At 35.9% G+C, this 12512-nt stretch overlaps 1 protein-coding gene across 2 annotated transcripts in view; it reads left to right on the forward strand.

The window, feature by feature from the left end:
* DMXL2 (Dmx like 2) overlaps positions 1–12512 on the forward strand; it is a 54451-nt gene that overhangs the window by 39551 nt on the left and 2388 nt on the right. The window contains exons 29-43 of one of the 2 annotated variants that reach the window (XM_074600701.1): positions 1418–1599; positions 1900–2030; positions 2962–3047; positions 3278–3479; positions 4544–4661; positions 5467–5529; positions 5925–6011; positions 6089–6210; positions 6974–7112; positions 7706–7766; positions 7860–7987; positions 9496–9573; positions 10202–10293; positions 10874–10926; positions 12060–12277. In XM_074600701.1, coding sequence (XP_074456802.1) covers positions 1418–1599; positions 1900–2030; positions 2962–3047; positions 3278–3479; positions 4544–4661; positions 5467–5529; positions 5925–6011; positions 6089–6210; positions 6974–7112; positions 7706–7766; positions 7860–7987; positions 9496–9573; positions 10202–10293; positions 10874–10926; positions 12060–12277 — 1760 coding nt within the window. The remainder of the gene's footprint in view (positions 1–1417; positions 1600–1899; positions 2031–2961; positions 3048–3277; positions 3480–4543; positions 4662–5466; positions 5530–5924; positions 6012–6088; positions 6211–6973; positions 7113–7705; positions 7767–7859; positions 7988–9495; positions 9574–10201; positions 10294–10873; positions 10927–12059; positions 12278–12512) is intronic. The other variant, XM_074600702.1, reaches the window with a different exon arrangement.

Below are 12512 nucleotides of genomic sequence, written 5' to 3' on the forward strand. Positions count from 1 at the left end.
AATGGCACCCAGCACATTTTGAATTTATCATAAAACCTGTACACCTATTATATTGCTAATATTGCTATTAGATGCTTACTTATAATACCACTCGGGACTTTCGATCATTATTTTTTCGTGAAAAAAAATAGATGGTATAAATGAATGCTATACCTATGGTTTTCTGTATGTGAGAGATGAGTGTTACTGTTTAACAACTGCAGTAACTTGGAAACAGTATTTCTGAAACCAATTTCTATTGCAAGATATGATTTCACCTTGCACAAGACCACAGAGAAGAAGTATCAGCTTCATCTGTCAGAAAAATAGTTGATGCATATGTAAGCTCCAACTAAAAACAGGAATTTCGCAAAGACAGATGAGCATGTCTTAATATGCTGTGTGGGGAAAAGCAAAAGTGGAGATTGATTTCAGGCTCTGGAGACAAAAGCAAATACAACCATTTGTCATAGACTTCACACTGCAACAATACTGCAAATCATGTCACGTAGACCTTCAAAACAGAAACAGGCTTGAAAATTATGCAAAAATTAGATGTTCCATATCTGAAATACAAAACAGTAGTAAGGCCATGCACCATTTTAAGTACGCACAACAGATATTTGTCATTCATGGAATAACTTAAACTCATCTAGGGCAGTTATTTTCACAAGATGTTAATTTGAATAACTTATATAAAGTCATGTCTTCATTTGAGATGTATTCTGTTTTCCTTTAACCTACAAGCTGCTACAGCTTCTGATGTTTCAGAGGATGGTAATGAAGGTTTGTAAAAACTTGCAGTGTAGATGAATGTTAGTAGTGGCTTTTTAACAAAAAAAAAAAAGTCTTTAAATATGTAGCTCCTTTGTAATAAAGTAAGCGTGATCTTCAGTATTGCCTGGCCAATAACACTTCAAAAAACAAATTCCACGTTAATATTTTGGTAACTATTACGATATTTTAAATTGTAACACTTTAAAATAGACCTCAGTTGTCAAAAAGCCTGTCCCTCTATTCAAATTTTCTTTGCTGTCTTAAGAGTTCCTTGGCTTATATTTCAAATGCCTACTGCTACTTGTGCAGTTTACAGTTTAGTGAAAGTTTATGTATTACTTTTATTTCTCAACAAAATTTCTTAATTTCTTTCTTGGGAAATTTTACAGCTAAAAACTTTTTATTTAAAAGCTATATCTCCCAAGAACTTAATCCAGAGAATAAAATGAATTTCTCATGATATATCCAATGCACACAGTTACTCAATTTATCATAAGTGAACTTTTTGTATGATTACACTTACTTTATTTAGGCTGGCTTTGATTTCTGAAACAGTAGAAATTAGTACTAATAACAGGGGGTTTAGTTGCTTCAATTATAAAATACAGCCATTTCTAAAGATGCAGTATTAATATCAGCTTTTCAAATTACCTGAATTTAGCGCCACCTCTTCCATCAGAAGAAATGGATAAACATCGCCGTCGGTTTAATATGAGAATGCTAGTGCCAGGAAGACCAGTAAAAGATAGCACTGTACCACCACCTGTACCTGCAGAAAGACCCTCTTACAAAGAAAAGTTTATCCCTCCAGAACTCAGCATGTGGGACTATTTTATGGCAAAGGTATTTTAAATGGAAAATATAAGTCACAGTTCATAAAAGCATTATTTTTTCTGTGCTAAGTTTTAAAGGACAAAAATAACGTGAAAATTTTGAGTGCTCTTCATAGTAAGCTGCAGAATATTATCCTTGTGGTAAAAGATGAAGAGTCTACAAGTCTGTTACTTAAGCTTCAAAACACGTCTCTTGCCAATAATAGAGATTAACACTTTTCCCCTTGCTACTTGTTTATACTAAAGTAAGAATTGAATATTAAGAGATCAGAAAATTGCTTTTATAGCAGACTTTTATTTTGCATTGCAGCCATTTCTTCCTTTATCAGACAGTGGTGTTATATATGATTCCGATGAAAGCATTCACAGTGATGAGGAAGAGGATGATGCTTTCCTCTCTGATGTACAGATCCAGGAACACAAAGATGCCAATTCTTACAGGTTAGCAGAAATTGCCACTGTTTTAGAATAATCATATTGTGCACTTACTTTTGCTTCCAAATTAAAGAAAATACAGGTCTTCTGCACTATCCAGTTTAAGTCAAATGATTTTAGTACTGTGAGTAGACTTCTCTGTGGCAACGGAATTACAGAAGTGACAAATTCTTATCACAGTAAAAATGGGATTAGGAAGTCAAAGCTGCGTGATTTGCATTTGGCGGGGGGGGGGGGGGGGGAATAAAACCCACCTATCTTAATTTTTAAGACACAACGACCATGAGGTGCCACAGTGCCAGCTCTAGAATGATGTTTTAGACTACTGATTCAAGCATGACCTTTAGTTTTTGAATGAGGGGCAGATTAAATAGAACACTCAAAAGAGAAAACGCTGCAAGATAAAATGAAATAAAGTATATGACCTCAGCTTTATAATAATGATATAAAAAACGATGGCTCCTTTATGTGTTCTTCAAGTCTCTCATTAGTTCTTACACCTCTACTGTATAGGATTTGTATCTTTAATATCTATGGGACTCTTTCAGTGTGAAAGTTTCTGCCATGAATGCCAAACTCAAGTAATGTCTGTATTCAATGTGATTTCATGGACAATTTCATGGAGATGTTTCAGGGGGCTTAATTCTCAGCCTTGCAGAGGCTCACGCACGCGCACTCTTTTATCTGGGGGAAGAGTACAATAATATGGATTTTGTAAAAGAGAAGGGGATACAAGCTGTTACAGCGAGGCGCCCTCATAGGCATCCTTACGCTACATAGTTAATATATAAGTAGCTTTCTCTAGTTCTCTGGTAAGCCTCAGTGAACCACCTACACTGTTTTTCTAATCTATGCATTTGGTACAAGGAGAAAAATAACTTGCAGGTAACTGTGTTAATGTTCTTTTAACACAACTAAACCTATTCTTTTTATACAGTTGGGCTCTTCTGCATCTGACAATGGTCAAATTAGTTCTGCACAATGTTAAGAACTTCTTTCCCATTGCTGGTCTGGAATTCACTGGTACGTTAAATTATGCTTTACATTTTAGTTTTCTGTATAAGTGGCTTTCTGTCAGACTTTGCTTTTTAATTTTAATTTTTAAATTTAAATAATTTAGTACATTATTTTTTACAATTGCCAACAAGTACATTTCCTTTCAAGAATTTTTTTGGATGGTTGCATTATTCTGTTTTTTTTATACACAATTTTTTTTTTCCTCTAAGCCTTACTTTATTAATGTTTCTGTGTAGATCTGCCTGTAACATCACCACTGGGCATTGCTGTAATAAAAAATTTGGAACACTGGGAACAGATTCTTCAAGACAGAATGGACCAGTTTGAAGGCCCACCACCAAACTACATCAATACTTATCCTAGTGACCTTGGCGTAGGTGCAGGACCAGCCATTCTCCGCAATAAAGCAATGATTGAACCTGAAAACACACCATTCAAGTAAGTATTTTTCCTAACAAAAACACAGTCTTTGATCACAGAAGTACTAAGGAGTATTTCCAGCGAAAGTTAAACAGCCAAAGGAAGGTTGGTTAGATCTTAGTTCTAGACAACGCGTTACAGGGACCACTTCCCCATGTCCCTTTGTTCCTTCTTATGCAGCTGTCTCCTGCAGCAGCCTGCACCTATTCTGCTGCACCATTCACAACTGCAGCAAGAAAGGAAAATAAGAAGGAAAGAGTGGAGCTTGGAGGACTACAAATCAAGGGTAATGGCTGCTGCTGGGAAGACCTTATTCAACCTCTTTTACTATTCCTCCAGTAGCAGCTGTCTCCCAGGCTACCTCAGCAACAAAAGCAAGGAGTTATACAATAAGGCAGATGTCAGGAGGAGGAGAGAAAAAAGTTGTAGTACAGTCCATGTAAAGCCAATCCTCCTGTGTTCAGACCAATGTCATGCTTGCAGGTATCTTTAAATGCAGATAGGGAACCATGTTTTCAACTCAAAAATAGCTTGCTTTTCTCAATATACTAAAATACAACTTTAGGTTTGCTCATTATATATGACTTTGGATTTGCATGGTTGATACTGCTATAGGATTTTATTAAAATATTCTTACAAACATGCACTGTTTCTTTAGAAATATTTATTTGGCCTCAAAGCTGAGGCAAGGAATTTTATTTGGCTCATATCTGAGCTAACTACTTCTGAATTCTTTTGAATACTGAAAGAAATACATAAGGAAATTCTGTACAGCCAGCATAATTCCAACATAAAAGCAGTTTTAGCGGAGTGCAAATACAAACATAAACGCAAGTCAGCAGATTAAACTGTAGTACTTGTAAGTTAGTGACATAATGTGGATTTTAAAAAAATTGCAAGAAAAAAGCATCTCAGTATTTGCCTTGAACAAATTGGAGATTAAACTTTGGTTGTTTTTTTTTTTATTCTTCAAATTTGTAATTTCGTTCAGAGTCTTTCTTTAGATTAATTTTTTTTGTCCACCTTTAATTACATTGACGCTTTTTCCCTCTTCCCCGCCGCCCCCCTTCTGTTTTATCCAGATCAAAGGATTATTCAGCTCTTCCAGCAAAAAGGCTCTGGCATTTTCTTGTGAAGCAAGAACTTCTTCAGGAGACTTTCATAAGATATATATTCACAAAAAAAAGAAAGCAAAGTGAGGTAAACAAAGGATGTAACTTACTTTTTAAAGGACAGCTGAGTTATAACTGTTCCTCAGTCTCTTCATTATTTCTTTTAATTTTTCTTCCCATCTTTTCGTTGGCATTTCCTTTCTTTCATTTAACAATGTGTGGATTTTTTTTAAATCAACATGACTGTCATGTTGTTTATTGAAATACCAACTGAACCAAATATTTTTAGACGAGACATATCTCAACTTACCTTTATGTATTTGAATACTGTCCTAATAAAGAAACAGAACGTTTGCAATAATGGTAATAAGTAAAGAAATTTGAGTATTCACATAATATTTTTTGTGTGTGTCATATCGAAAAAGAAATTTAAATGAGCTATTACTTTGTGTATATGTATATATGCATGAGTAATATATACATATAAAAGTAATATTATATAGTAATATATAATATGGGGCTTTATGAATTGTACCAGTTACAACTGTAATGAGTTCGAACTGAAAATTTAAACCAACACATAAAAACCATGGGAAATAAGTATACTACTTAATATCTTTAGGAATTCCTGTAAGTATGGAGTTTGTGTGTGTATTACCCCTCCATTTATTTACTATATCATACATTTTGTGTTCATCTAGGAGGCATTACATTTTAAGTGAGTTTGTTTAGATTCCTGTCTTAGTTTCTGTGCCTTTTATAAAAAGTTAAAAATACATTTGTCATCATTTACTGACAGAGTGGCCTTTAAAATCTAGTTTGGAATGTTTCATTCTTTTTTTATATTTGTTTGTGCATGTGTTTTGTGTTTGTGACTGTGTGATGTTATGTAGTCTGTAGAAGATCGTGTGGAGCAGGTCAAACAAAACTGCGTAGCAGAAGATCACAAAAACAAGGTAGTATCCCTTCTCCCAAACCTCGAGCACATTCTTAAAAGTTCTGTGGAACTGGCTTTTCTTTCTCTAATGTGACTAACAGAAGCTCTATGTTCTGTGTAGTCTGTGTGGCAGGCTTTTAATCAGTGAATTAACTTTGGATGTCCTGATAATTGGGATGAGTGAACACCTTGTAAATAGTGTTGCACACACAACTTTGTGTTTCTTACACTCAAATATAACTTTTGGCTTCCAGAACACCAAAGAGTATGAGAAGTCTAAAGTTTAGCTTCCTAAACGATGCTGAGGCCACTGAACTTTTCTTGCATGAATTTTGTATAGATTTTTGCAGTCTGAATATACCACTACAAAATGGATTTTCATGCTAATTGAAATTTCTTACAAATGTTTTGTAGGTTGAAGCAGATCTCGGCTACCCTGGAGGAAAAGCAAAAGTAATTCACAAAGAATCGGATATGATAATGGCGTTCGCAGTTAATAAGGTAAGCCTCAAATACTATAAGTGTAAGAAAAATATTTTAATTATAGTTAGTATTAATTTTCTATTTGTGCTGCATAGGCAAACAGCAATGAGATTGTTTTGGCATCTACACACGATGTTCAAGAACTTGATATTTCAGCTCTACTGGCTGCTCAGTCATTTATATGGATTGGGGAAGAATATGACAGAGAGTCTAAAAGGTAGGATTGTTTCTTTGTGATTACATTAAAAGTATTGGTTTTCTGTGAGGCTGCTTATACAATACCTGTGTAAGCACAAGTGGATCATACAAAAAATGTCAATTACTCTTCTTCAGTAGGTTTCAGATTGCTTTACAAAGGAGTGAGGGAAGGCAAAGGAATAATTACAATTACTGTCTTTGTTGTTTTACACATGGAGAAACTAAGGTTTTGAGGGGGTTGAGTATTTGGGGTATGTGTGCATGGCACAGTGCAGTAAAATCCCGTGGTGCATAAGCTGATAAAGGAAGTGCTACTTTATAAACACATCAGTTGCATCATTGCAGTGCTGAGGCGAGTTGTGGTAGCTGATGCTAATTGTATAATGCAGCAGCCTGAATTGCTGTCTCCTCCATTATTGTGCTGAGAACTGTGACTGTATCAGCTGCAGCAAGCACTCATCTGTACCACGCTCCGTTGCACAGATCAGATACACGTATACACACGCAGGTCAGGAATATTCCAACAATATTCTTCTCAAGAGAGCTTATCTTCTCAACGTCTACCTACCACAGTTAGGATCATCTGTTGAGGCTGAACACCGATAGCTTTGGAGCACGTGGGAAGTGTTTGTACAATGTAAGTGCAGGAGTTGTCAATTTATAGTCTCATTATAATCACTTCCTCTACCCACTGCCAGTAGGCTCTTGACAATGACATAAGCAAACAGAATTGGTAGCAAAGCAACATTTGCTTAAAGCAGAACACTGCTGTTCTTTCACAGTTCTGATGATATTGACTTCCGTGGTTCTACCACAACACTAACTCAGTCAACTGCACCATCTTTTGGAGTGAATCAGATACAACCATCCCCATCCATGCCGTGGCTGGGCAGTGGCCAAACCAGCACTGGAGCTGGTGTGGTAAGTGCTTTTGTTGCGTGCAGCTCAGGACACTGCTGCTTTTTTCAGTGTACTATTTAGTAGAGAGACCTGGTGTGCATTAGTTATTATACTGTTAATTCAATGGTGACATAAAAGGCCTAGACCTCTCCAAAAAGGCAGCCAAACTAAGCATTTTCTTGCATATTGTGGCACAGAGTTACTGTGACATAGAAAATAACAGGGCAATCAGGTTTTTTCTCTTTCTTGTGGGGAATTTCAGGCAGGACCTGGAGTTTCTGGGGACAAAACAAAACAAAGCCAAACAAAACCAGAACAATCCCAAACTTTAAATTCTTGCATTGGACTAATATCAAAAGCATACACATCAGCATCTGCTTAAGTTCTTTGTATAATAGAAGATAATATTCATACTGTTTGAACTTTCACGTTTATAAAAGCTGTCATAAACAGGCTTTAACTACCATACTGCAACTAAACATAATTAGATGCAAATAATGTTAGCTTAACAGGTTTTTTTTAACTGGGGAACACTCACTATGTAGTGGTATAAACAAAATTGAAGACTGTGTGTGTCTTTTTTTAAAAAATATTTTAATTTTTTTTATATGAAGCTTATTAAAAGGAATCTGAATAACGTCAAGAGAATGGCTTCACATCCAGTCCATCAGTATTGTAAGTGAATCACACTTACTAGTACAGAGTAGATAATTTTCTATAAAATACGGTAGTACGTAGTATTAATGAAGATCTATCTTTGAATCTTAGATCTTACAGGAGCACAAGATGGTAGTGTTCGAATGTTTGAGTGGACAAGGCCGCAGCAGTTGGTATGCTTCCGGCAGGCTGGGAATGCCAGGGTTACAAGAATGTATTTCAATTCCCAGGGCAATAAGGCAAGTACGACATCTAGGATTTTTCCTTTTTTCATTCCTAAGGAAACATTTGGTTGTGCTGTGACCTCTAAAACAGTTTTAACCGGTGACACGCAAAACTGTTAAGATATCCTAGAATGATGGCATAAGCAGTATCATATCGTTCATTTTGGCTGCATATGGAAGCTTTGTAATAAACGCTGACCCTTATTCTCCTTTCTCTTCTGTGAACTTCACGCTGCTAACCTATATCCCACTTGCCGCATTTTCAGACTTCTTGTTCTCCCTGTTCTGAAATCTGTGTTCCCATGTGGTGACCTTTTTAAATGAAACATTTAAGAAAAAATATTGAGCTTACTTATTTTGTAGAAGCAAACTTGTACAATCTGGGCACAGGTCTTCAAGAAGTGCTTCACGCTTCTCATTCTGGCCAAGATAAAGTTTTGACGGAATGCATTACCGAGAAGATACCTGTAATGCAGCCTATTAGTTGAAGAATTAAGTATACTCCAGTACAGTGAAGAGCAGAGAGTACAAAAGAGCCATACACTTTGGCCGGAAATGATTCTGTGAGGTATACGAGATACCGAGTGGTCAAAGAAAGAAATTGGGAGGAATACCCACCTCTCCAGTTTTTCATATTGTCCATTCCGTTAACTTCAGCAGGTCTTGTCTGCATTTTACTGACAAACTATTTAACTTCATTATACTTAAAAGCCATTAAAAGTGGATTAAATTGATTGGTGCATGACTGTAAGACAGCTATAAAACAGCAAAAGCTCAACATTTAGAAATAGCTGGAAATATAATGTATCTTCTAGCATACCTATTTTCAGGTAGCATAAAATCTCATTTGAACTTCTATTAAAAATTAGTGTTTTGATTATGTTTTGAGATACTGCAATCTTAACGTCACATGGGAATCAATTTTAAGTAAGAAATTAAGATGTACTAGTTGTTCCTGCTGCTTCACATGCAGGTCACTCAGGCAGGACTCATAAAACCTGACTAAAAGGAGAAAATACAAAAAATAATTATAAAGATTTCTAAAAACATTTTGGAAAATGCTTATAGGTATAGAATACGCTGTATAGAACGTACAGCATTAATTGTATGCATTCATGATATAGCATACTTGTTCCATAATTGTTTTGATCATGCTTTTATGGCATGCATCTTACCTTACTAGCATTTTCAAGTAGAGTCCTAGAATAATGATGCCTCTGTAAGTTTGAGTATTTAAAATGAGGATTTGAAAGGTAAGCCTCTACACTTAAAAAGCCTGCATTTCCAGAAAAGAGTTAGGTATGTAGGAGAGCAACAATCATTAAATAATCAGCACTGAACTCACTTGGCTTCTAAGTTACTTTTTTTTTGTACCTGACAGTCATTGTTGTTGATGTTTAATGTGCCGGCAATGGTCTGGTGGGTTAGGTGGGTTTTTTCCTGCAGTCAGGTGTTTACTGCCATGAAGTAAGCATCTGGTAACCGAGTACGTTATGCTAATAAATGCAGTTCATCCCTTGCAGTGTGGTGTTGCTGATGGTGAAGGATTTCTAAGTATTTGGCAAGTAAACCAAACCACCTCAAATCCTAAGCCCTATCTGGTAAGTAAACACAAATTTTTTTATTTTTTTTTCTTTTTATAGAGGAAAGTTAAGTCTCTGAGACTTCAGACAGGCCAAGAGCATAAGAGTTTCAATGAGACATTTTGCATTTTTCTGCTTTTTAATTGGCGTACTTTATCAAAACAACTGGAGTGTTTCAATGATACGTCTTTGGAAAACTAATTGTACAATAATCATACGCTGTACTGTAATTACAAATACTACTTCAGCATTGCCCTTGAATAAATTAAAAATCAGAGCTGACAGTAATGACTTTACAACCCAAAAACTTAGTAAAAATACACGCTTCAGTTCTTTTCACTGCTTCTTAACAGTACACGAAGACCGTGCTAAATTTGAAATTCAGGCTATTGTGATACACTATATTATGGATTTGTTATAGTTGATTTATTTCAGTATCTTTTTATTTTATACTGGTTATTTAATCCATTGCTCCATTCTCTGAGGTTTCAAACTGCATTGCCTGTCAGTTTTTAAACTTTGTTTAAAAGACTGCTTGTGTTTGACTGCTTGTCACTGCTATCAGTGACATCAGGCTGGTAGTAACTTTTGATGCAGACTACAACTGGTAAGATTGCATCTTTTTTGTTTGTTTTGTTTTTAATAGAGTTGGCAGTGCCACAGTAAAACCACAAGTGACTTTGCATTTATTACCTCTTCAAGTCTAGTTGCAACATCGGGACAGTCCAATGATAACAGGTGTGTTTAAAGAAACAACAAGGAATTTCACCAAAGCTACCTATTCATCTCCATTAACTTGCTGGCTCTTGTGCTTACATGTGTGGCTGATGTTTTAAGGCTTTGTTACAGCTTGAACTTGCCAGATGATTTCTTTGACCATCATTCCTTCAGCCACTTGTTTCCCAAATTTAGTTTTTGTGAGGAGTGGTCAACAGTTAAACAGGTTTTTTTTCAAGGTGTATTCGAAACGCAACTAGTTTTACATAACACTGTTGCTGGGGGGAGAAATATGTTCAGCAAAGGCAAGATAATTCTTTTTCTCTGGAAAGAACAACTTCTGTAATTTCTTGATACAACCTAGGATTAATACACGTCTTAAAGGTAGAAAGTATAGTTTCACTAAGAAGCATAAAAAAGCATAGAAAGAATTAAAGCTTTTAACTCTTTGCACATGCTCTCCAATGACTGCAGAGAGTCAAGAACTCCTTGTTCAGTTCTACCTGCCAGGCTTTGACATAAAATGTGAACGCTTTCTGAGTCACATCACCCCAGGAATCACTTAGCAACAGGCCATAATGACTTTTTTTTCCCCCCTCAGAAATGTGTGCCTCTGGGACACTTTGGTTTCATCTGGTAACAGTCTTATACATGGTAAGTATCGCAGTGAAAATTAAACTTCTACTTCTTATTGACTAAGGCAATACAGCATGTGTGTGCATTTGGGGCAAGGGGAAGAATTTGCAGTGGGGGACTGGTGTAAATACGTGTTGCACACTAATGCATGCACCAGAGCCGAGACTATAGAGTCTCTGGCATGATGTTAATCTGCTCTCTATAGAGAAAAGTATGAAGAATGAACGTCATATACAAAGCTAGGTTTGTGAGTATTAATAAAGTCTGAAATATTTCAATACGGTCCTTAAAAAAAATAATTAACAGTTGACTAATGAAGGCTGCATTATGGAACTCTTATGTGAATGCAGGCTTTCACTTAAACTAGCACTGACTTAATATATCCAGTACTCTGCTGAAGCACAGAGGGAAGGACAACTGTAGGTAGCAGAAGCAGCTCCTTCTGTCTCCTGCCCTTGTCTTTTCAGCACTTGGACTGGATTACTTAAAAAGATGTTTGTGTCTATTTGACCAAGTTCAATAATTTAATCTTTATGTAACAAACTAAAGCAAAAGTCTATCTTGTTGCACTATGAAAGAAAAATACGTACAAATCCAAATATAATAACCTGGGCTTTTAAAAGATTGTAAACATCTACAAACAACTGCAGTACTTGAATAAGCAACAGGTACATTCTGAGATCCCTATTTTAAAACTAGCACATTGCACAGAAGTTCACCCTTATTGTAAAGAAATCGTGTTATGGCTCCTATGAAAAATAGGTTAGGAAATTAGAAAATACTACTACATAACTATAAGGTAATTATTATTTACTTTGATTTTTCTAGTTCAGCTATATTATTTTCTTTCTAACTCAGGAATTTAATTGAACTTAATATGGTGAACTTTATATCTTCTCAATTTTTTAAATTCAGTTATGTGCCTGTATTCTAAAATAAATTAGACTGCACATCATGCTTTCTTGTGCATTAGATCTATGTAGCTCTTACAGAGCAAAAAGCTGTCCGCTGATATGACATTGCCCATACAAATGAATGTATCTGTCAAGTTAGAAAATATTCAGATAACAATTTCTAGAAGAAATGCATTTTAAGATCAAAAGGTACTTACAGTTTCAAGTCTATTAAATTCTGGCATCCTCCTTCTTCAGCCTTCACTTGTCACGATCACGGTGCCACAGTACTTCAGTACGCACCTAAACATCAGCTGCTCATTTCTGGAGGCAGGAAGGGATATATCTGCGTCTTTGACATCAGACAGAGGCAAATCCTTTACACCTTCCAAGCACATGAATCAGCCGTTAAGGCCCTTGCACTGGATCCTTCTGAGGACTATTTTGTTACAGGCTCAGCGGAAGGTAACATGAAGGTAAGGTATCGGAGGAGCCGAGTTGTAGAGGGGAGTATTTAGCTGAAGTAATGCATTGACATATGTTGATCAGCATGCTGTAAATAGCCAGATGAACGCAGTAACAAAACAAAAACCCAAAAGCCCAAACCTACACTTGATATGCAGGATGCTTGCCTTACATGTATAACGTAAACTTCAATATCCTAATATCCTTCCTAAAACAAGTAGGTTTTGTTCTGCGCTAAAGAAGATT

This window comes from Larus michahellis, chromosome 9 (assembly GCF_964199755.1).
Source record: "Larus michahellis chromosome 9, bLarMic1.1, whole genome shotgun sequence".
Classification (NCBI taxonomy): domain Eukaryota; kingdom Metazoa; phylum Chordata; class Aves; order Charadriiformes; family Laridae; genus Larus; species Larus michahellis.